At 32.6% G+C, this 27,003-nt stretch overlaps 2 protein-coding genes across 3 annotated transcripts; one reads left to right on the forward strand and one right to left on the reverse strand.

Annotated features, from left to right (window-relative positions):
* Nucleotides 1-250: 250 nt before the first annotated feature.
* On the forward strand, nt 251-1,433 carry LOC142986997 (uncharacterized). The gene is made up of 2 exons (XM_076135557.1): nt 251-1,061; nt 1,364-1,433. Exon 1 carries the CDS (start codon nt 410-412, stop codon nt 1,022-1,024), a length of 615 nt encoding a protein of 204 aa, XP_075991672.1. The 5' UTR covers nt 251-409; the 3' UTR covers nt 1,025-1,061; nt 1,364-1,433.
* A 1,556-nt stretch (nt 1,434-2,989) lies between these two features.
* On the reverse strand, nt 2,990-22,532 carry LOC142987611 (alpha-tocopherol transfer protein). Of its 2 annotated transcripts, none has more exons than XM_076136492.1 (6): nt 22,401-22,532; nt 8,755-8,899; nt 7,073-7,167; nt 5,630-5,780; nt 4,905-5,098; nt 2,990-4,385 (listed from the first exon to the last, which is right to left on the reverse strand). In XM_076136492.1, the coding sequence occupies exons 2-6, from the start codon at nt 8,891-8,893 to the stop codon at nt 4,038-4,040; spliced, it is 927 nt and encodes a 308-aa protein (XP_075992607.1). In that variant the 5' UTR covers nt 8,894-8,899; nt 22,401-22,532; the 3' UTR covers nt 2,990-4,037. The 2 variants fall into 2 exon arrangements, with proteins under 2 accessions (XP_075992607.1, XP_075992606.1); XM_076136491.1 differs by lacking the exon at nt 22,401-22,532 and adding an exon at nt 18,150-18,275.
* Between the last annotated feature and the right edge of the window lie 4,471 nt (nt 22,533-27,003).

Here is a 27,003-nt window from a genome sequence, read left to right on the forward strand (position 1 = left end):
GTATTTTAATATCCGACATGAACATTTATCCCACACAATTCATCGTAAAGCCTTATTACCTAATGCTTAGAACAGTAAGTACTTTCTTTTTTCTTTTTTCTTCCTAGATTTCATAGTGTAGTATTTCACTTCATTTTACTGAACTGCATTGTTATTCATTTCTTTATAAATATATTATAAAATACGCGTTAACCTCTTTTAGCACCATTGACAATCACGCAGTATTTATACTGCACTTGTGACAGTGACATTTGATCAAGTTAATATTTTTGTCATAAAATTAATGTATTAGAAAAATTAATACAGTTGTATTTTCTGTAATTTAAGGGACTAATACAGTGAAATCTTCTTCTAATGAATCCATGCAAATGTTTTCTAAGATACAATCATTTGGCTACACTGACAAGGGATGCAACGCCAAAACTTACTGAGATCAAGAAGTCCTAAACGTGAGACTTCCAATTCTCTGGACGTAGCTCTGTCGAAGCCCGACGATGAACAACTGTTCTATACGGCTAGCGTACATTTTCTTCGGAAACGTCTTGAAGAAAAAAAGCACAGGCCATCGAATCCTCGGGACGCGACACAGAGCTGTTGCAACTTGAGAAAGCCCAGCACCAGCGAGTCTAACTGCACTGTATCTGAAAATGCAGGTGAAAAAATCGAAAGCAACACCCAAATCGGTAAAGGATCGTCGCTGGCGATGCATCAGGTATTGCCATTTCCAAAATCGAGTAAGGATGGTTTTTTTGCCAGGTTGAAGAGTACTTTTCAAAAATATATGCGCTCGGATAATGATCTCGCTGAACCAAACAGAGATGAGCCTGAAACTAAATGCATATCAAATTTTAAATTTCCTCGCTGCGCACGACTAAGTCAACGACATTCTTCATGTCTTTTTAAAATAACGGAGGAACGATCCTCCGAAAACTTAAGAGAACCTCCTAAAGACAAACTTTCAAGAAGCAGTAGTAAAATTGTACATTTGGAGGAAAAGAAATCAGCGATGTCGAGTAAAAGATAGTTTTGTTAGTTAGACAAAATCATGAAACTTATTTCAGGTTTGTACATTTTGTTTGATGTAGGTATGTTCCTAGATCATATTTTTTTTTTAAACAAAACAAGGAATCATCTTTCCGTGGTAGAAGCTACATATGCACATAACATAGAATGTGCGTACACTGTACGATGAGAAAGCCAAAGCGGTTGCTAACGTAGATTTTATTCAAAATATTTATTTCTTTCTGTGTGGAATAAATTAAATGCAAATTGTTTTATGTGGTATCATTTGCTTAGCGACATACTACTAGCCATTTATACAGAAATCAAAGTGTTGCACAACTAATTTTCTCGTACATTCTAGTGTTCGCGACATGATTTCAATAGAAAATGTCAGTGAAGCCATACTCCGCGCCCTTCATCATCTGTCGCAGCGAGCCGTCGCCATCGCCGGGGGCGCGTCTCGTGACGTAACATAGGGTTTCTCGGTCGATGCCCTTGTATCCCATATCGGCTAGACTGAGACAACTTCGTAATGGATTACTACTAGTAGTTATTCATAAAATTCTCCAACTCATTTGTCATCTAAGTACATCGTGGGCAGTGAGGGCAGACGTGTCTTGAAGTTTAGCTGGTGCTATTGCGCTCGTGTTTATTGTTTCGATTAATTCGATTAGCACGATATGAGAACTATTTCTTGAAACACAAGACGTTCCCAAAATTCTATTAATAATGTAATTAATTTACTTCTAATAATACCTACGTGTATCATGTAAATGTGTGTAAACAGTTAATATTATATGGTAATACATATTATAGTATATCTATAAAGAAGATATCTGTAAGGCATAATTCGATCGTACGATTATGGTTTGTGATAATTTTGCGAAATCATCCTCAACGTGGTTCCTCAGTTCATTTTAATAATTTTTCGTTACAATTTATCATCTTCGAGCGCAAAACTAAATTCTGTCTTTATATAACTATGTTTTGTATCTAATGAGTCATTCTCATAACTATTTTAATATACAGTATATTGAACTTTGCACTACTCTAAAGCCAAATTTCTGAAACCAAAGTTCCCTGTAGAGGACATAACCTTATAGGCGTGGGATCTAAAGCCTGCTACGTCTATAACTCAAATAAGTTAAATGCTTTTGATGTTTATATTAAGACCAATCTGCTTTGTCACATTTGCCATTATTTTATAAAATTTATGAATTAGGAGATGGATGAACGATATAAGAAGATGGCAATGACCTTGCCTATGATGAGGAATTGCAATAAATATAGCAATAAGGACAAGAGCGGAAACGTTTATGCGAAAGTAAATACGTAAGACGCGGCGCCGGTTGCTTATACAAGAAGCAAATATTTGTCTTTCTTGCGTCATGGATGTTGATATTTTAAAGTATCAATCGTTTTTATTGACTTTGTCGAAGGTTTTTTAAAGGTTCTTCCTTATTATAAATTATGTTTTGTTTTAAAATTATGTAGTGAAGTATAGCAATAAAATAGTCTTGTCATTGTATACCCCCGACGATCATAGCTTCAATTTAAAAATATTAAATTTATGGCTAACTTACATGAAAAAATATATTAGGTTTTTCCTATACGACAAATATGTATCGGAATCTCCCAGACAAATTAAACACTCACGTACTGTTATGAGGTAAAGAAAAACACATCATCCAGACAACATTAATAAATGCTACCTTTTCACCACACTCCTATTGTCTTGTCTTAAAATAACGAGAGGTCAAGAACTGTTGAAATAAAAAGGATTACTTTGTGGCTGGGATGTGACAAGATAACCGACGGTTTTCCTTTGTTTACCTTTCAAACAATACAACCACCGGCCATTGACTTCATTCAACTAAAATACTCGCGTGAAAGCTATATAATTAATTTTCCCCAACCCATATCATTATTGAATGTCACAATAATTGTCTATATTTAGAACTAGTTGTATGATGATTTAAAACTACTGTTACAGTTAAATATTTTTATTAAAATATAAAGTACTTACTTAGGCCCGGTTTCACGACCGTTGGATAACTATCACATAGTTTTTCAGGTGGAATTTTGGTAGTTGATTTTTTACACTTGCTGTCTTTTTATCGAACAGATAGATATCTGATAGTTATTCATAAGCTGTGGAACTGGCCCATAGACTTATATAAATTATAAGTAAACTAAGCCTAGTTTTATTTATTGGTGCCTTTCTTGCACTTTAAATTCTATCACAGGTTTTTGACGAAGTAATACCATTCTAACTTATTTTACTAATATTAATAAAACTCGAAGGCATTTCGCTTAAAAATAGAGTACAAAAATACTATAATTTAAGTATAATTTTGGATTAAATTAAAAAATACTTTGAACTACTAGATGTTATAAAAATAATGTTTTATAAGTAGGGTTTAAGTAACATATTATTATTTAAATTATATAAACTTAAAACTTAAGGAATGAAAAGAAGCAAATGAATGGCTAGCTACTGATAAAATAAAAGCAATTGATTAAAATAAAAAAGTACACAATCATCGTATTAAAATTTGTGTCTACTTATTGTTTGAACCGAAAATTGCAGCACTACCTAGTAACAGCTTTATTTTTCTGCTATGTTTCTATGCAAAGAAAGCTAAACATTTACGTGGCACAGTAAAGAGCAAGATTATTACGGCAGCATTAACTTTACTTATTTTTATTTGAGGTGATTTTTCCATATGTCAGTTTGTTCTAAGAATAATTTGTGGTTTTTGACTGGCTACAAACATATTTTTTCTGTTGATAGCATTAAAATAATAAGAGCCCGTTTCACAACTCATAGTTAAGTGTCTGATAACCTATCCTATAGATAAAGTTAGAGGAAATATTTAATATATCCTCTTACAAGCTATGTATCTGATTTATTCAGTAGCGGTAAAACAGGTAAAATAATTTTAAAGTATTATCTGACGTTGGAAAAATCATCTCTTACACATTCTACCTTACTTTATATCTAAAAATACTTGGACTTTCATAAATAACTTAATTTAACTTAGATTAATACCTTTTTCTTTCAACTGTCTCTCCACTTCGGCATCGACTTCTCCTTCCCGGAACTTGTATCCATAGTTTATAACCGCTTTCGCTACATTGAAGTTCTTTTTCAGAGAATTCAGCCAAATTGTGTAGGAATAATCTGGCCATATACCTCCGTATCGTTCAGGCAAGTGGTCCGGGTGTATGTGTTTGTGTAGAGAAGCAAAGTCATGTCCGTGGAAGTATATTTTTGAGTGCATCTCTGAATTGAGTAGTGGTTTAAATATGTTATAGATTTTGTCGAACAGCCATGAGTGGTTGACGACGTGTATCGCGTATGTGTTCATCGGGAAACAAGACTGGAAGACAGAAAATATGCGTTAGCTGCGTGTTATTAGTTCATAAAGTTGACGATAAGCCGCTGTTACATGTTAAGATCGGAGAGGTTCTATGTAATGGAAGATTTATGTAAAGGAAAACTATCTTTCGTATTTTATGATAGCACTATGTAATCAATGTTCCTCACGACTCAGTTTATTAGGTTATGAATACGTAGTACGAGTATAGTGCATTTTTTCTTAGAGACATTAATACCTTCAACCAACTTAAAGCCCAAGTACATAAGATACCAGACACCATTGAAAACACAGTTTAAATATACTTATTAAAGCTTGACAGTCATTACTTCAGCGTTTCGCTACACTTTGAGTAATTAATAATATAATTTAATGCGAAGGTTACCTTTGGGACATTTTAATAATTTGAAGATTTAGCTATCGCTTTGCTACCTTCGAAGTTATTATAACATAGAACGTTCCCACGGCTTTAATGGAACATAAAAATTTAATATTCTCATATTACAATGAATAGGTACTTACAACCAAAAGCTTGACCATCTTGGCGGCCACGGAAGGCGTGACTTGCCACGCGTGCTGTATGCCGAAGTCCTCTAAGTCAAATATGGCCACACCGCCGAGTATTTGTGATCGCGGCTCCAACAAACCGATCTCCAACGCCAAAATAGTTGCCTTGAATAAATCGTCCACAGAAACCGTATTTGGGTCCCAACATCCTGAAAAAACATTATACGTTTTAGGTGAACAACAATGTTTTATAAAAAATAATTTGTATATTTTTTATGGCGAAAATTTCATTATACGAATTAAATGTTTAGAAATAAGAATAGTTAATTATTATATAAGGTTAAATATCTTTTTTTTTTAATATAAAACAAAGTAATTGTCTATTGTGTGATTACGCAATTTAAAAACAAATGACAAATATGACAACTTTTGTTTAATTTATACAATTTGTTAAAGAAAATCAAATCATGATGACTGAGCATTTATTTACATTTTTTTAATTGACCATAAAAAAAGAAAAAAATTGACATGTGAAAATATTTACTACTATAAAATAATTACGTAAATTAACAATAGGTTGGTATTTTGTTCAATTGCTTACGGTTAAATTGTTATAAAAACATTTTTATGTGGTCCGGAATCTTTGCGGGCCATTTTTAAATATAGAGATGGTCTCAATGCTTTTTTATCAATCTACAAAAGTTAGCCTATCCACAGCTGTTTATATTGTATTTTCTTACCAATTCTGTAGAAGAGTAATCTTCGTCCAGCCTGATCTTTATATGGTGGTACTGTTATCACGTTAGCATCGCCGATGTTCCGCAAGTCCAGAGGGAAAATGTTCTCAACTAGCTCTGGGTAGTCCTCCCTGAATTGATAGTAGTTTACAATCTGAAAAAATAAACAAGAGACTGGTTTATTTCAAAGTAATTGAAAAATATTTCTTCATAACTTGTGCGATATTGAACTCATCGAAAATAAAGATACGACTTTGTTTTTTCGTACTTTTCATGTTTACACCCCCAATTTTGTACTTTTTTGCCGTCAATTTATAACATGTGTATCATTTAATTTCTTTTTAGAGATTTGGCAAAGCATTAACGATTGTAACCGCTTTATAAGATATAAAAAATAAGTGGTATTATAAAAAAATAATAATAATTGCTTAAAACTAAAAACTTGCGCGAGCACGCGATGAATATGAAGTTCCTTACCATTTTTCTCTCGATAAATGTACCCATCTATTATAATAAACAAAGTGAACTAAAATATATCTATGGGCAAGCCTATGAACGAACTAAACTTAGGTTTACGTGACTGTCCTAAAATCATTGACCGATTTATAAACCTGTTACCTGCGGTCAACGACATAGAATTTCATAACTGATATTCTCTTGAAATCATTTGAAGTTGACCTCTAAATACTTAGTACTAGTTAACTAAGCTACTTATTCATAAGAACGTTGGCCCCAAACATCTAATACTATCTATCAATGGAGAATTTATAGTCAGCTATAACAAAGGGTATGCATTCTGAATATAACAGATATTAATAAACCACAAGTAAGTAACGATATCTACGTCACGATTGTCATAAATGTACAACTAGAAATACGGTTCTGTGCTCTTACGTCACAACATTTTATTAATTGTATTTTTTGTCAGCGATATATTTTATTTACGTGGGTCTTTGTTACGTAAATCGCAATCTTCATCAACATTTATTCTGTTTTATAGTTTAATATTTTACGCCTAACTAGGAAAGTCAAGGCTTCATTAATAACAGTAGTTGCAATACAATGTTATTATAAACTAAAGTTTTTTTATTGCTGCACCGAGTCCCACAAAATTTAGTAAAAGCACGCGAGCGGAAAGATAAAGCTACAGGCACAACGAATTATGATTTTAAATATTAATCGATGCGTGTGTAATCTACTTGTTGTCTTTATTGCCGTAGGCTAAATCCGAGAAGACGACCTAAGTAAACGCAAAGTCCGGTAACTAGGCCGATGGTCGCTAGGGCTCAAAACAATGATTTTAATCTTACGCTTTAGCAATAAGGATTATTGTATAACGTTACGACTCTTTTCACTAACTCTAATATAGTAGGATATATGCACGTAGGTAAAAATATCAAAAGTGACTGTACATATATTTAAATTGTGCAATATAAATGCACTTACCAATCTGTGTGCTCTCTGCGGGATAAATTTGCGTGCGCGCAAAAATCTGATTAAAAATTCATCGTCCATGCGATGAGGAGTACATTCACCACGTTCTGGAAATAACAATATATAGTTTTATTACTTATTGTAAAGTTTAAAATAGAAAATTCTCATCGTCTGCACCAATGTCATATTAAAATAAGTTAATAGTTCTGCAATGACGACATTCTCAATTATTAAAATACATTTTAGTACCTATCTTCACTCGTTTTTTTACAAATTTTAATTTGTTTGAACTTTGATCAATGTTTATTGTATGGTATCTGGGCATTGCCTCGATTGAGGACAAAATCAATACCTATAAGTTATTATCATAGTATAAGAGATACATGGTTATCAAGATTCAATATAGGTATGCTATTATAAAGTCCAATTATGTCGGACAGAGTGAACTTTACACAACAATGTTAATATACCTGTGTACCTACCATTTAAAAGTAGCAAGCATTTGAAGACACGTTTTTAACGACAAAGCGAAGTTATTCCAACAAAGAAGTTATCTATTATTGATAACAATCTTTTTTTTGACACATGTTACGATTTTGTCAGTACCTTGGAGAAGATGATTACTTTAGCTAAGATTGTAAGCTGAAATCATGTCATAAAAGTTTATAAGGTGTACAGATGTAAGACATGTGTATTGCCTTTTTTCCCATATTTGTATAAATTCTTGCCATAGTGCTGCCTGAGAACATTTATTATCAGTCGTCGTATCGCCTACCAGGCAATTTAGTCTGAGTTGGCAGTTCAACGTCCTGAATGTAACTATGCGCATGTATCTAAATAATTTGCTCTCTTTATTGTTAAGAGACTAGTCAACCTAGTTATCTGAATGTAGACAGAGACGTCATTGCGAGTGTCGAAAGCCTTCGTGACTTCAAATCTTATGAGTGGGTACACTCTACTATGTCTAAAGCATTAGCTTTTCATATTCAACTTGCTAATGTAAGGGCTCATTCACAAGACTTATTTTATTTAGGTTAAGAGGTTGTGAATGGCTTTGACTGAATTTTGTTTAAGTGCGTAAAGCGCACGTCATCTGCGTCCGAAGTTCGATAAATCAAATCTATGGTCGCAGCCTATAAATTGTATGTCCACTATAAATGGTAATTTAATAGTCGGAAAGGAAATATAAAAATGAAGGTATTAATTCAGTTAATGTCCATCTACTCTCGGGCACATGCAGAAGGTAACATACGCGATAAGTATCGTGTATCGAGCTAGGCCGAACTCGTTTGTTCGCCGAATATGCGTGTCATGGCCGCTGACATCTCGCCTACATCCCATTGTTCAGCCGAATTATCCGTTGAGAAATATCACATTATCAATTATATCGCGTTCTATCTTTTCGATATGCTCTACCGATAACAATAGAATAGGAGTGCATGTAGTTTGCACTGAACTCTATTTTGTATATTAAACCGCTTGCTGCGGTAGTATCGCTCATGTAGTAACAATATTCTATAAACTTTTCCTAAATTAAAAAGACGTGTATTCAACGTGGTATAGTAAGTTAGTTAATTAAGTTTTTGTTTTATTGTGGCAAAAGTAATTTAAAATCTTCGACTCAATCAGACCAATTAACTTGATAACTTTTAAAGGTCACTCAGTTATAATTGTTCTTTTAACTTCTGACGTACCATAGATCATCTCTCTGAGCTCGTAGATGGCTTGTGCTCGCATGTTGGGGTCCTCCCCGCAGTGCTGGCGGGCGTACTCGACCACCTCTGGTGGCGGTTCACCCATGTCCAAGTCCACGTGGCTCTCCGGTGTCGGCATGTTTGCCTGTAACATTCAATATTACTTTATAGCCAATGTTCGTAGATATCCTCTTACAAAAAATAGACTGGTATAGAGTTATATTTCCAGTTTTAGTTCTAGTTTCCTTTGTTGCACTTTTGATTAAAACACTCTTTTTATTCCTATTGTGCATTATAACATATTCTATTTTAGTAATGACACGACCTTGCAAGTATGCAAAGTTTTGTATTATACATATATTTATATATATGTAGTTACTTTGATATATTATAATTAATAAAATAAAATCAACGATTCTCATTAAGAAATTGGATGTGCGCTTACAGCGTAAATAAATTCAAATATCAGAGCAAAGTTCACGAGGTTCATGCGCCCAGGAAATCTATTATGAGCCTAACCGAATACACTAGAAATTCTAGCGACTTCGAAGTTATTGGGATAGGGAAACGATCAAAATTTTCCATTGAGCTAGATTTCTGTAGGTAGTCTGGAGATAAATTTTCCGCCTATATAGATAAAAGTTTAAATACCAAACTTTTGCTTCAACGGTAATAAATAGAGATTTCTTTACATTCCTTTTATGGAAACGAAATGTTATTTGCAAACTAATTCAATAGACGTGAAATATACCTGTCAATTAAATTTATATAAAAGCAAATTAAAGATTATTAAACAACTAGATACCACGAGACTAAGCCGTTGACTCTCTGATACTTCTTGCAATTTCTTCACATTTTACACTTTACTTAGTTATCTATTAGCGACTAGTCACGAATACAGGAACAAACTAGCCAACGATGATAAATCGCATAGATAACCCGCCCACTAGGTGCTTGGCAACTTGCTAACCCTTTAGATTTTATTCTGATAAGTTTTAAATAACCTTTTTCAGCGACTTTCTCGTTGTCACCGCAATTGTATGCTTTCTTTACCTATTGTACGTAGTTGAAGCTAGTTAGTTAAGCTTTAAGTTTACCACATCGTTTGGTTCAAACACTATTGTTATCTAATAGTTGTTTTCCGCGACTGAGCCCGTTCAGTCTCCCAACAAGTTTTCCCTGACTTAACACTTCCGTAAATTATGATTATGTACTAACTCTCACTTATTTAAATAGGAAAATTCTAAGACAAGTTTATGTGTTACCTACCCAAGATACCAAGTGCGTTGTTGTCAACATCATCTCTCGGTTGCCAAGAATAAATGTGTAATAGAAATACTATTGCGGAATATAAAGGAACCACTGTCTGACTTAATAGTGCATTGCGTCAAATAACGCAATTGTCTTCCTATTACTCGAGAAAGATAAGTATTATTTACCCAACTTTTCAGATGAAGAAAGCATCAATTACTTGTTGGATGAAATAAGTTATCATGAACAATGAACAAGCTTATGATTTACCACAATTGTAAGAGTTCAAACACCTGATAAACTAGTAAAATAAGTTTTAAAAGCTCTACCGTAATGTCTTATTAAATCTAATTATATTATCTTGGATTTATGGTTCTTGTTATTAAGAAGTTGTAACTGTCAGCCCGTTCGCGATCTCTTATCTTAAGATTTAAACTTGGTATCTTGGTCACAAGTGAATTACACAAGATACATTACACGGATAAGTGTATAAGTAAATATGTGATGCAACGGTAATGCACATTTACTGTAGTACGTCGCTTGATGGCTTCCTTATACAATGCACTTTATTGACTGTTAACACGCATTTGTCTTTATGCACTAAATAAACAAGCGAAAGGATCTCCATCGCCGATGTATTTACGATCGACATAAAGCCTCTAATTACATTTTATATAAAGTTGTTAAGAAAGGCTGAGGCAAAGCTATCGGTCCGTTTAATCTGTTTAGGGTACGCCAGGGGAGTATTATAGAGAAAGTGCAGTGAAATGTACGTCGAGCAAGGAACAGGCTTCCAGTAGATAAACTGGTCACGATATGCCTATTTCTAGGCGGGAATGGCTTTCATATGTCCAATGGTGGGTTATTTGCGAGCGAAAGGAACAAGAAAATTGCTGTGGACCGTTTACTTAAACATATTATCGTATTATCTGAACATAAATGTTCTTATACTCGTATTATGCAAAGGTTTTGCATGAGGTCCATCTGGTGCTACAACAGTTTCATAAATAACATTAAATTAAGAGAAATGTAAACGGGAGACAAATATAAAAAAACAAATTATATTTGCAATCACATAACTCGAGCGATTATAATGAGACGATTTTGAAATAAAAGGAATAAAATAATGCAATACGTGATCTATCCGTGATAGGTGCAAGAAACAGCATATTTTATTTAATGTAATGTTTTTAAAAAAAAAATGATTTTATATTTATGAACTCTTTTTAGCAGTACCTATTCAGGTCATCGATTTTACATAATCGGTTCGACCTGAAATAGCCCTTTCAGTAACCGGCGTGAAACTTTAATGTACCGGTCTTAACGACCATTATGTGATCTCATATAATAACAATAAAATTGTTATATCATATAAACATAATGTAACTGTAGTCTTCGAAACCCGTATTTTGTTCAACAAATCTACTTTACTTGCGTTTTCGTTACATTTCGAAGTATCGAACCTGTATGTGTTTCGTAAGAGTTGTATTGTAATGATCGGAACAAACTCGTAAATATTATTAACTTGTGTTTATTTCACCAGCTCCAGATAAATATTGGCTAGTTGGTGTATTTAAAAGTTATTCTTTCTACTTCCTACTCCTTTACCAGTAGCTTTTTACATATAATCCCATATTTATTGTATTGATGATAATGGCTTTAAGATTGCATAGGCCTTTTATATACCGGATCTTATTTGAATGTAAATAAATTTAGTTATTTTTTAAGATAAAAATCATGCAACAAGAATACAATAGAGACAAATACTCAATACATATATCATAGCGTTAATACTTAGTTATATCACATATAAAACTCATAAGACTTTACGTAATAAACAATCGAAGGTTAACTCCGGACACTTAAATAATAACGAAGGCCCCAATCACATATTATACTGATAGACCATACAAACACACACACAATCACATATATTCTCTTTAAATACCTTGTGAACCTATTGATTTTTCTTTATATTGTGTGCATACAGTCTCATCATAGATAGTTATAAATATAAGTGATTTTAATATAATTAATTCTTCTGATGACAAAGAAAAAAATCGTAAATATTGTTGAGTTTTTTATCTCTCTCTATTTGTTTTGAATAACTTAATTTACCTTAGTAACCGGTTTGAACGAAGTATACACGTTTGAAAATGATTGTGAAGGTTACATATCAAAAATATCTGTTACATTTGCGTACAACAATATATTATGTGTGTGTTGTGTATTATTATTATGATTGTTTGGACCTCTGCTATCATGGCTTATGACTAACCTTAGATCAAAAATAACAATAACCATCATAGTGTAAGTGTTTTAAGTCATTTTATGAAGAATAAATATGTCTTTTGTATTAAAACATGCAGATATAATTGCTCAGATATCTATGTCTCTACTTAGCTTCGAGTGAGCGGCTTCTAACATATTATGCTCGTCGATTTGGTGAAGGTTAAAAAAACATGTATATGTTACTGTAAAAGCCCGAACTGTGGCAAATCCTAAGATTTTCCGGTAAAACCTAAGATTTACCAACTCTCAATGGTAAAAGTCCGAACAAGCCGGAGTTTAAAAACTATGTTACGGTATATAAAAAAATCCTCCTTCATAACTATGTTTATAACTATTTCACGGTATAATTATATACTGTGACATTGTAATAAAGAAGGAGTTTTGGGCACAGCGACATGGGTAGGTTAGGTTAGAATAGTTATTTTTTTTTAACCACACAGCAGGAGGAGCCCCGCGAAGCGGGGCTCCGGCGACATCTCGACATCATCAAGTGAATATAGGTAAAAGTTCGAAATAAAAGAATTGTTCGGACTTTTACCATTGCGGGTTGGTAAATCTTAGGTTATACCGGAAAATCTTAGGATTTACCACCGTTCGGGCTTTTACAGTAACATATATAACAATGCATGAAGATGCATCTAATATTATTATGTTATGAATGCGTTAGAATTTTAAATATAATATTTTAACTACAAAAGAATTTTACGCGACTGATTTATTATAAATGTATGACCGTAGACAAGTGTAGACCAAAAAAAGTGGTCACGCCGGTGTATTTTGTTCTGAATTAACTTTTGCATTTTGAATTCAGTGGGTAGGTACCTACATTATTATATAACTTAAGACTTAACTTTCAAATAGTCTAGTCTAGTTTATTACGCAATTTTATAGACATTTGTTACTCGTGGAAGCATGTCTCTATAATTTTGTTTTTCCTTTCTCAGCGGGACCGAAAGACAAATGCTTATAATACTAATAATATCGGTTCCACGTTCCACTTTCATTATGAGCATTTAATGTTGTACACGTGTTATAAGTATGAACGTACCATCGTGCTCTGGATACAACCGTCTTTTCCCTTTGGATATGGTTTATAGCAAACTATAACGTCACATTTTAGATTTTTTTACATGTCAACACAGTCACTCACATTTAAGAAGATATACCTATAATACGAATTAAACTACATTTTTACCACTTCATGAAATTGAAAATACATAAACCTATGCAAAAGCTTCCTAAAGCCAAACGCTTGCACTGTTTTTTACTTTACTAGCTGAACATAGACTGACATCGTAATATAAAACGATCGCAGTGGTTCACAATACATTGTTATCGATTGAATTATTAACCCGGTGACACTGCCATCGCTTCTATGAAGTCATATGATGGATTACCCTGTCTGCATTAATTTAATATTAGATAAAATCCATGTATATACTTGTATAAACGAGCCAGCATCTATCTACGTTGAATATATTGTTGAACACAGCCCTGAAGCTAATATATGTTATCCGGAAATTCTTGAAATTACAATAAAAACCGAATTAAAATCGTGTCAGACGAAGATTTGATAAAGTTAATAAGAACAGGCGAGGCTGCTATAAATTGTTAATTGATATTCGAACGCTTAGTTGTCTGGATAAAATGCATACAAAATTATAATGTACATCCATACTAATATTATAAATGCGAAAGTAACTCTGTCTGTCTGTCTGTCTGTCTGTCTGTCTGCTACTCAATCACGCCTAAACTACTGAACCAATTTGCATGAAATTTGGTATGGAGATAGTTTGATACCCGAGAAAGGACATAGGCTACTTTTTACCCCGGGAAAATGACGCATTTCCCGGGAAAATTCAGGTTTCGCTACCGAAGTCGCGAATAATCAATATTATAATGACATTGAATTAACAAAATTCCGTTGTCATGGCAACAGTTTTAATGGTGGATATGCTTTAGCGCGAGTTATATGAGATATAAATAATTTTGAGAATATTTTTCGTGAAAAAAAGCATATTTTGTTGTTAAGGAATAATTAAGCTTTGTATTAGTAAAAAAAAATCATTCACGCGAGCGGAGCCGCACGGGTCAGCTAGTAGTAAATAAATGTCAATATTTAAATAAATATGATCAGTAATCTAAATACTTTTTCTGGAAACGGATAGTAAAATTTGCATATGTTATTAATAGCTCGTTACACCAAATAATGATCAATTAATTAGAATGATTATCTTAAGACGAGATGCATACATGACAAACAAGTGGTGGGCCTTCTCGAGTCGAGGTCTGCTATTAAGGTTGTATGCCAACACTTCAACAGTCGCGATGTTAATAGTTCCCAATTAAAAAAATCCATAGATAAGAGGCTGAGATCATACATACTAATACGGCATCGGAACAAAAAATAACAATTATGGAACAAAAAATAATAATTGTGACGGTTCGGTAGTATAACCGACTGATCATGAGGTTTCTGGTTCGATTCCCGGGTCGTGCAAAGTACTATTGGTCGTTTTTAATTAATTTTCAAATATTTCCCAACAGTAACTCGGTGTTCAGCGACATGCCCGGTATATGGCAATAGACTCGCCTCACATTACGTGGGACTAACAATTTTAGTGGCGAAACGTATGTATTTTCATGCACCTTCGAGTATAACAGGCGTGATATTATGCATGTACGTAGACAAAAACAAAAAAACTAAAGCTTTTAGTTTAAGCGAGAAGATGTACTACATTTCCAGACAGTGTTCTTTAATATGTGCGAGGTAATTGTCATTCTCAACGTGCCAGTATGTTATATAATGTTATGCAGGTACCCTTTTAATACTTTCACTATGACCCATTAGCATAATCAAAGCAGGTCATACATAACATGCAATTATACAGGTTATATGCAACATCGGTCTGTACGCTGCACTCGTCTGACATTTCAAATTATGATTGTGCGGTTTCAATTTCGATTGTATAGCAACTATAATAATACATTCACCTCTATTTTTTCTTACTAGTCAAGAGCTAACTAGGAAATCATTTTTTTAACTCGTAACAATTTAATAAGCACGTTTAAAGTCATGATTCATTTTCATACACGACTAAAGAGTTTCTAAGTATATCTATTTTAAACTAAAGTTACTTACTTAAGTTTTGAAATAAAAAATGGCTAAAGATATATTTTTGGCCTTTGGTCTTTTGTAGTATCTGGTTTAAACAAAAAATACTATTTGTCAACTGCTTCATTTTTTATCCTTTGTATAATTTGTCAGTGGTGTCATTGCCAGTAGAAACAATGTTTCCTAATAGGCCCAAAAATCATTGAAACTATAATTTGTATGGTCTACGGTTTTCTACGTCAATCTTCGTTTTGTTTGATGGACGAGAAAGTGAAGATGAGTTACGATTTAGTTTCTTTCGTATTTACAAACAAACGTTTAGAAATGATTTCATATACCTAGTAGGTACCCATAAAATTATTTTTCCGAACACAATGACTAACCCCCGGTTTCTCAGTACATTTAGCGGTAGTTTATCTATTTAACAGCGTTTTTTTTATATGAGTTTTAACTCTATTGAATAGATAAACTACCGCTATTAATGTACCTCAGAAACCGAGGATAATAAACTTTCCTATCGCTATATTCTGAACTAGTGACAATATAACCGAAGGGCGATGTAGAACATTTCTAAACATAATTGAAACTAAACTCATTAAGTCCCGATGCGGTGACTGCGAGCTCATAAACTGGAACATGTATCAAGGCCTCTGATTCATTGCGTTTTAATGACGGCCGGAAGCCGGCCTTGGCCTTCAAGTTATATACATACGCATAACACAACACAATACGATAGGCTGTTACATTTAAACCAGTTAATCTAGTCGCGTTTTTCACCGGCTCTTGGAAACATGTTGACCAGTTTTTGAGTTTTGTATTCGAAATAAGATTTCCTTATTGGTAGGTTTCCTCAAAGGTATATTTCCTTAGGTAATAAAAAAGGAATAATTTTAGGAGAATATTAATTAGGTAGATTGATAATACAATCGTACGTAGTAACGTATTTTTAACGATATTCGTATGAATGTTTTTTTAGTCTTATTAATGTGTGGCAGCTTTCAATAATTGTCTGACTATGAAGATGCGTATGTATAATCATACCTTTTAAGACTTAAATTAAAACTAGGTATTTTTAAAGCATTCGTTTTCAACTAACAAAATGTACGCAATATCCTTCAATCGCCTTTCAAAATTCTAGAGGTCTTTATTTATTAATAAATTACGTTTCCTGTTCCTGTCATAATTTTGAAAAACCGTTAATGTTAAAAATAGTTTTGAGTAATTTGCGTGTTTTATAAATGGTATTTTAATTATTTTTGGCCGATGATGTCGTTTTTAAGTAATATTTTTGAATCCCAACAGTAATTGTTAGCAACAGAACTGCCTATGCGTTGAAATAAAGAGGCAAGACCGGTTAGCACAAAAAGGCCAGGAAGAAGCTATCGTCAAGCCATTGCGGAGTTCCTTCACCCGTAGGATCTCAAGAACACACTAAAGTCGTGCTTAACAAAGTTTTAACTTCAAAAGTTAAGTAAACCTAAACAGTATTTACTGACCAGTACATTTCTTGTTTTGTTTGATAACTAATATTTAAAGAGGTTTGTATTTTTTTTTTCATATCAAATGCATAGTATGATTTAACATATTGAATTTTGAGTAGCTTCCCATCAGCGCTTTATGCTATGTAAACAATATGCTAAATGTGAAGTCTTACAGCTTGTAACAATTATATTAATTATCTCAATTTTATCACACACCTGGCTTTTATTACCGACGGTTAATTATAAAACATATTTCTTTGATTACAATTCTATCTCACGTTGTATGAAGTAAATTACGGTAAATTATATATTGATTTAATGTCTATCAATAAAGGTTTTATAGGAAATCTTAAAACTTTAATCAAAGGAACTAAACAATTAATAGAACTAATGACAACGAGTAAAAGATTCAACATATTTGGATTTTTTTTTTCTCTTATGAAAGAAACCATTTACTGCCTACTAATTATTATCAGTGGCCTTAAAACAAAATTGTATACTCAAAAAATTCATTAGTAAACTGGTTAATTATTAAAATACACAATAGCTAATTATCTTAAGGTTACGAGTAATTTAAAACATTTTTTAGTCAATTTAACCTGCTTGTTAGAAAAAATGTTTTCAAAGATCGGGTTCCTTTGTTTTGAATTTGTAACATCGGAGAAGTAAAAACACAAAGAATTTTTGGGACGTAAACATTTTTCAAATAATAATTACCAATTTTAAAGATGCTATAATTGTTTATTACAAAAGGTTACCTACTCAATAGCCTGACGTATGTATTTGTTTTTGCAATTTTCTTCAATAACGAAAATTCCATTATCCGTGTAAACTATAATGTTACTAATTGAATGATTTAAAAAAAATTGTGTCAGAAATATTTTTGTAACGAGGGTCATTTGGGGACAAAACTGTTGCACTAACGTACTTAAAAAGTAATTTAAGACACCAGCTGTTGCAGAAAACATTATATGTAATATATAGTAGTTACCTGTACCAGTTCTCATGGCATTAAAAAGTTTTAAAACTTATTTCTCCTTATACACTTTTTTCCCTAATAAGATTTACTAATAAAAAAGAAGCTCACCAGTTCTTAGTTCAGATACTTGGCCATCTGTTTGTTCAATGTTTTGATTTTTGGGACGGCCAAGCAGTTTGATTTGTATGCAAATCATAATCACATATCTTCCACCATTTTTATCACGTAATTCATAAAAGAAAATGTTACTTAATAAATTTTGAATAATGTTACATACCATGACACAGCTCAAAAATCACTAGTTACAGGAATAAACTACCGAGAAAATTTTAAAAACCGTATAAATTAGCATGCATTTCTGAACAAAACGTTTGTTCAAATGACTGTCATCAAGTCAGTCATTATTTCTTTGTTTCATTGTAACAGTGATTCACACAGGCCAGTACTGCAGTGTCCTGTGTGTCGACGAGATAACTGACCAACTGCACAGCTATTAAACATTTCTTATCAATTATTCATAGGCAACAAAGGGGAAAATACTGTGGTTTTTTAACGCATGCCATACGTCGTAATAGTTATGTAAACCATTGACGATGTTATAAACAGTTTGAATTACTTTTCTTCATTTTGCTCCCCGTATATTATATATTTATACTCGTAACTAATATTCGTTACCGCCATTAATTAACTTAAATATTTTTATAATATTAGGTATTAGGTATATTTAAAATCATACGTAATAAAATAAAGTAGAATAAATAACAGATAAGTACTAACTATATCTTATTATAATACCAAGATATATCGACGCTAAATTGCATTAAATTTAACCTAATTATCTCACTAATTACAGTTGTAAATCATAATAAAACGCAAAGTAAACGGCTAGACTAAAAGTGAATGAACGTTTTATTGTATTATGTAAGACAATAAATATATAAGTATCTCTTATATTTGAATATGGTTTGTATAAACTTCATGCACTTGAGTCATGATCGGTCAAATCTATGACCTATGCAATGTGCCACGTATGTTCCACAATGCATGAATATGATTGTATGAGGCACGAGAATATCTAAATATGTATATGAGAAACTATTACACCTATTATATTTTAGATTGCAGTCTACCAACAACAATCTTGTTAGAGGTGATTTTCAAATAGAGTGGATTAGTATAATTTATATACATAGGTACCAAATAATGTAGTACTGATTTGTGGTATATGAGCATTGAAATCAACAGTCATATGAATAATTATAATTAGCAAAACTTTATTATATAAATCTATGTAACACGTAAATTAATTTAGAAGAGGAAATTGCTCAGGATGTGGATAAGTTTGTCGACGGAAAATCTTAATTTGAGGATGGGATGCTGTACTCAAGCTCTCGCGTCGCTATAATTTTCAGTCTTCTACTTTTGAGTACAGTGAACGGTGAAACATTCAGGATTATAAAACCAGCCAGCATACGTTATGTCAGCCAAGTTTTTTTTGGACTCAAATGTTACTGTGTCGAGCAGGTATTATGTAATTCGATTAAACCCGTTGCAACCGTTAACTAAGACTGAAACAAAATAGCAGACTAAACTAACTTGTTTCTCATGAGCGAGTATGGCAATGTGTTCAGGTAGGTCATTGTACCTACTTAGTTACATACAATTACTGAATGTATAGGCGCCCATAGCCAGTTGCGCTCACTGGTCGGTAAACGATCTTTGGGTTAAGCAACCATTGGCACGGTCATTCCATAGATGGGTGACCGCATAGTGGTATGTGAACTGGGCGTCTCCGTGCTTCGGAGGGCACGTTAAAAGTCGGTCCCGGTTGTTGTCTACTAAGATAACAGTCGTTAAGCCACGTCAAAGGCCTCTCGGGCGGCTTGAACAACTTTGACACTAGGTTGACCACTAACCATACGACAAACAAACAACTGAATTGTTTCTTCAGATACTTTCAATCTGTCTGCTTCTGCGACTTTCAGGTTGTCATACTTTTAGATTATTTTATATTAACATGCAAACAGTACAATCGCAAGGTTCCTTCAGAAATAAACCAAGCAGTTAAATGGCAGTGTTCGCATGTCACATTACCGTGAGAAAAGTAATTGAAACTTGAATGTAACGTTGGCGTAACATATTATAGTAATATACAAGTACAACTGTTTATTTACAAACGCGGCGCGGACGCAGGCGTACTGTGCAATTGTGACTCATCGCCCCCCGTTCGCCCACAACAAACCGCTGCACTCATACTCAAATTACGTAACCTAATTACCTGTATACCAATATTTCAAGGAGAAACGGCGTACCTATACATCTACTAGCTATTTATTTTTTAATTGGGTTACACCCACTAAATATGTCACGGTAGATCAACAAACTCAAAAGTCTCCCAAATCTAATCTGTTTAACCGAAATAGACCAAAAATAAATAATTGAGTTTGCGCTTGTGGTCCATGTAAATCTTTGTGAAATGTAGCGGTATTGGAAATAGGAAAATTTACAAGTGACACCATTTCTTGGGTCGGTGGGCGTATTCACCCCACGCGAACAAAGAGCACCGAAAATAAACCCTTCCGATTTGTGAAAAACATAATCTTATATTAGATTTTTATAAATACCGAATCACTTGAATGGTTTAGGATTATTAAAAGTAGATCTGTAGCTCTAGAAGTGAACAGAGAGACAGTCTTAATGAAAACACTTTTTTTTATCAAATCATTTTGAAAATTTGGACATTATTAACATATATAATAATTTTCATAACGCCAATTACCCAAGCATAACAAAATTGATGTGATATTCCTTTTCAGATACCTATCTTCTTGTGTTACCAACTAGTCGTATGATAAAATGAAAATGTGCTGCGAAAACGTTTTCAGCTGCGTCGTTTTGCAGACCTCGGTTATACTCCGTACACATTCTAAATATGGTCTAAACTCTAGACAAAGGATTTACATAAAAATACCTCAGTAAAAGGTAAATAGTAAACCAATGCAATGTCGTAACATTGACAGTGAGCCGCGTATTAACACTTAAGTAGGCTAGATCGCCACGTGCGCGAGTGAATAGACACACGCCAAGGTCATAGCATGCACAGCCTCTTACGAACCATCAACTTACATACAATTTTCAAAAAGATTTCAAATAAATATGATTTGTTTATTGCTTATATTGTTAGAAAACTTCATTTTCATGACAATAGACTTAAGTGCTTAATAGTTGTATCGTAAAGTATGATGGCGCAGTCGTTAAACAAAAAGACCCCACATGTAGGAACTAAACAAATTCATATTTGTAGTACTTAAAAGCTATTTATATTTATTGAGTATAATTGTTATAACATCGTTTTCCGTTTTATTTATCCGCTAAGTATTTTATTGACCATTCTAGTAATTACTAGAAAAATTGTTATTGACGAGATGAAACACATAATATAAACTATTGCATCTAATGATTAATTTATTCAAGGTAAATTAGTGTTATGGATTTTTTTCACATTTTCACATGCTTATTGGATTAGAAGTAGAATTGAATCTATTACACACACAAGTCACACTTTTATAACGTCCATATTATCAAAGACTGATCTATCACTATTTAAGAATAAATTTTCCATTCTATTATTTAAATATTACTTTAAATTGTTCATGCAAATGACCTCACTATTACGTGATTTATGTAATGAGAATAAAAATATAATAAAATTATATAAATGTATTATTTGCGCACTAATTACGTACCATGGCTATAATACGCCTTGCGTAGTTGCTTGTTTAAACGACGAGTAAAATCTACTAAAATATTTTTTTCGACCTTAGTTATATCAATAGATTATTTTTAATTATCAGGACTAAATTAATGTAGGTTATCAACTATTACGTTTTAACAAATTAATTATGATAGTAGTATCACAATATTATTGCTTTATAATAATCGCCACACATAACACATGTAAATTATTGTGTCCATAAATAATAAAATAATGAGGTTCTTTTTTTTCTCCGTTCACTAAGGTAAGAAGGCATGATTTTATGGATGTATTCTTTACAGACATGTTTAAAAAACAACATGACGATATATTGAAATATTAAATTATTCTTGTCAATGTTACTAGTCTCAAAATACGATGCGCTCTATTTATGCACTAATCAGTGAAAGAATAGACTTATGCAAGAGATGTAACACAATTCACAAAACTAGAGCTCTCTACAAGGATCGCTGTCAGAAACAAAGGCCAGTAAGATGTTTGATGTATGTGCGTGTGAAATTCCTAACGTATTGTAGGCATTTGTATGATTTCAACTATAACTTCACTATTATTGAATAGTTTGTTCATAAAAACCTGTTAATACATAATATTTTTGTAGTACTTGATCGATTCAAAATCAAAACAAAGCATTGCACAAACACCAAACATATTCTGAATGAAACTTGATAAAATACTATCGTAAATTAAACACTGCATCAAATTGCATATTGAATGCACTATTTAAGTTAAAAAAGAAATTCAAAAACATCTCACCCTTAAATTAAATTCAAAACAAAAACAGGCGCGCGCGCAGCGTAGTGTCGCGACGAGAACTGCGGCCGGCTCTACAAAACGCACGCTCTTGACCAGACTCCTTTACTAAGCGTTCGCGCAATTCCACTCCGGTGCTTTATACCACAAACGGCATTTGGCACCAACATACTGTATGCAGACACGTGTATCCGTGTCCGATTGACGAAAGCCAAAAATAATCTCTACGTCAATAATACATTGTAGTCAAACGAAAGTAAATTTTATATTTATGTAACAATCAATATTTTAGAATCTAAGTGTAATGCTACCACTCACGCTCTCGGACAAGGTCGATGTGATGTGACCTTTGTTCTCAAATACAATTGCAATCCTTAACCTTTTGGACGATTAAGTACGCCTATAAATATTAATTGATTATCTCTACAGACAAAGCAGAATCCTTATGAAATTATAGCCTTAATCACAGATTTTAAAACAGTTTTCAGTTTTCACACATAGAGTATTTCTGTTCAATTTTGTGAAACGAATACCGAAATGCTTTGTTTGAATAGATCAAAACAATTAACTTAAAAATCAAATCCTTAACAAATTCCGCAGGTTATTTTTTATGTCGAGCACACACAAAGACTAATCTTTTAAAATAAAATTATCTTTTCTAACTTTACAAGCAAAGTAAACATGTAACAAGTTAGTAAATCATATAATGTCGCTATGCATACCCACACCGTACCTGAAAACTTACACAGCGATTTTCGTGAACAGATTTCAGAAAAACATCGGTCACATGATTAGGATTATGAAAATTTTGATTATTTGAGCTATAATTAAGCAAGGAAATTATCTCGAGCAGAAGCCATCTCATTCAACCTTGTTCTTTGGCATTGTCTTTCACAAACCGATACGTTTAACTGAGTCGTGTTATGGTCTGTTTTGATCATGGCTAAATAACCCATAATTTTGGTAACTGATTCAAGGCAGTCATGATTTTATGACCATATTCGTTAGATTGCGATATTATTTCCACCATAATTGTAACTTGTGTTTTAGATATTAACTCTACAGTTTTTACTGACCGCCATAACATTCCGAAAAATGTTCGCAAATTTATCAAATAAGCTCTTGAAACTGCCGATGACGAATTATTAAATGTATGATTTTGTTTGTGATGCTCAAAGCGGTTTGCAATCAATTAAAACGCTAAACATTTAGTATACCATGATATTCACAAATGGACATTATCTACGCATATTTAATACAACTAATCGAAAATTACTTTCGTTTCATTTGATGTTTTGCGACATGTACTTTCCTGGAGTTTTGCACAAAAGATACTTAATAGGCGTCATGGAATAAATAGAAACAGGTAACAAATAACTGCAGAGCAATTTCGACATAAAGTATAAACATAATCAAGTTTCTGAGAAGATATCAATCCAAAATGAAGAACATGCAACTAACATTAAAACAAAGAATAAATGAACAACCGCTTGATTTGACCACAAAGTGATCATCGGAATAATGCTTCTCTTAATTAAAATAATGTCGATAGCAAAATAACGGTAATACATTTAAAAGTTAATAGCAATATAAAAATGGAATCTCGAAATTTGTCAGAAAAAGGAAAGGAGTCACCGACCAAGGAATTTGAGTGTCAATTAAAGCAATCTCTTCGAGTACATTGATTTATGATTAAGTTTACTTTCCGTGCAATCTCACAAGCTGTCAATATTTTTAAACAAAGTAGGTGTATTTACACGATCAGTTAGATCCCTTCATGCGTACAATATTGAGCAACTGCGGACATTCAAATAAATCGCATTAAACTTTATTGTGCAACAGATTTTTCAAAAACGCAACGGATGCCAACTTTCAAAATCATTTATTTTTTATCGGTCATTGACGATCTTTGAGTTAAATTAATTTCAACTGCTATATAAAAGCCTACAATCTCGACAGTCACCTTTATAATAATTTATTATTTAAGTTTTCACTATATTTAGGTAGTTTAGATATAAAGTAAACTCACAAAAAGTATTTTTATAAAGCCTTGGCCTTGCAGTTCTAACTTGACTGAAAAAAGGCGGGAAATGCCGGCATTATTTACCGGTCATAGTATGTATTGTTGAACGTAACAACAGCAAAATCTAATTTAATAACTATTTACTACTAATAAAAGATAATTAATAAAACGTGAAAATATATTTTATACACTAACAAAACTAGATTGCTTCACGACTTTACTTACCGTATAGAAATTGAGGAATTTGGCAGAATTATGTCTTAGCGTCACCTGGATTATATGATCATGACTTGTCCAACACATTTCCTGCACATTTGTATCTGTTAATTATCAAAATATTTACTTAACACGAACATAAATGCCCTACATCAATGCATTTCTTTGACTAACTTTCGCATGTTCTTGATAAAATAATTTGATGTAAACGGCGATAACAAGACACCGTTTATCTGAACATTAAAAATGCAATTTAAATTAAAAGAAACTTTGAAATAATTTAATCATTATAAAAATCACAAATATTTTGTTCGCAAAACAAATTACGGTGCGTTACCCCCTTTATTTTTCTTTGTTTTCAAATCGTGTTTCCAGCCAGCCAAAGTTATTCGTGAAATGAGACCACGACGGATATAAGCCTCCTTCATGATATAAACATTGTTTTTCTCCAGGCGGCGCCATTAATCATGCAAACTTTTTCGTATTTTTCAGTGAATTTGGGGTTCAGTTCATTGACCCTTATGTCTATTCTATCTTAGATGAAGATTGAGGTTGCTTCCAATATCTGCCGACGATGTAAGTTGCGCCTTATTTTAAATCTTGTGGTTAGTTATTTAATTCATGATATCCTGAGTAGTTGAATATTAATTTACTTAACCAATTACAATATCAAAGATTTATTATTTGACAAATAAAATTACAATAGACCTGAAATTTCATGTGCTCATAACTGGTGTAATACACACTATGATAATTATTTGCTAATGTTATAAGAAGCAATGGGCATAAGTTTCAAGGATCGTTCCCACCTCGATGCGTATCACGTTAAACATAAAACTATAATTGACACGTGAATAACTGCAATTAAAGTCGCAAGTTGGCAACACTTAGATTGAGGTAATCAAATAGGCACATTAGTAACATTTTTTACGATGTACACATGGTAGCCATCTTCCGGTGTGCAACTTTTTTACCTCTCAATTGACCTCCGCGAAGGCCAAAATGGTCAAGTTGAACTTCATAATAATACCTAATATATTTTCTGGCCCTCGGTTAAAATAATGTCTTCATTTATAAAATAAACATAGAAAATTACATCAACCATAAAAAATAGGTACTATTTCTTAGCCATCGTAAGTATAACAATAATTAAGGTATTGGCCAACTTTGAATTAAAAATCAAGAATCGTCGGCAGCTGAAAACCATAGCTGCATTAATAAATTAAACCCTAAAAAAATTAACCCCTATTGGAAGTTACATATATGAAACCTTTTCGGTAAACCTAATTCATTAGAACTGGCCGTTTATCCTCAAAATTTCGGTAAGAATGCCATTAATGATATTTTTTTATTGTTTTTTTTTCTATTTAAGGGCTTTTATCTAGCTTTTTTCGACATATACCAGCCTATGTTTTCAATGAAATTATGAAATCAACCTTTTTGAAATATAAATTGAAAGATGAGACGGCTATTAATTCTATAAAGTTCAATAAATGATTAGATATTGCAACTGCATGTAACTTAATAAATCTTATTATTATAATGTCTAGGACATGCCAACAGTGTCGTTCAACGCACCGCGTTCATTATGTTAAGCCTATATTCATTCGCGAACCGGTTCATCAAAGTCAACAGCTTGCTTGCGAGCGTGAACCCTCACTGCATAGTTTCTATCTTTGTTGTTAAGTGTAACGTAACCTAAAATTGTAACAATGCATTTATATTCAAATCATTAAATGAATGCATAAAATTATAATTATAATTTCCATTTCCCTTTCCGTATTGGTAACTGCAAGTAAGGTTCAGCATTGCTGAGGTTACATAGCTGTTCAGATTATCATATTGTATTTACGTATTTTCTCACAGGTTTGTTTACAGTACGAATATTTTTGTAAATCGATACACCTATTTTTGGAAAAAATGCGGACCAAAAATTAAAAAATCTTGTTCAAATTTAGGCCTTTAGATATTTAAAAAGATCACTGATCTTTTAATCATTGGCCCCGGTGTGTACTTGATGTATAAATATACTGAGTAGGTAATTATAGTTGTAATTAACTATTCCCTTTACTTCCTCTTCACGCTACATATTTTTATAAAATAAATAAAAATTACGGAATCGGTCTGTCAATCAAAATCGCGAACGTCTTTGTTGTTTTAATTAATTTTGAAACAACAAAATGTCAATAAATCATTTGCGTGCACAAAAAAAAATCTTGTCAAAACATTTTTATTTTACATTGACAAGACGTGTGTTTTGTACACACAGATACATAAGATCGTAAAAACAATTACCATAAGTTTACAATGTTAACTCTTAACACCTTTAATTCAAAATAATAACAAACAAAATATCATTTTAACTTT

This window comes from Anticarsia gemmatalis, chromosome 3, assembly GCF_050436995.1.
Source record: "Anticarsia gemmatalis isolate Benzon Research Colony breed Stoneville strain chromosome 3, ilAntGemm2 primary, whole genome shotgun sequence".
Taxonomy (NCBI): Eukaryota; Metazoa; Arthropoda; class Insecta; order Lepidoptera; family Erebidae; genus Anticarsia; species Anticarsia gemmatalis.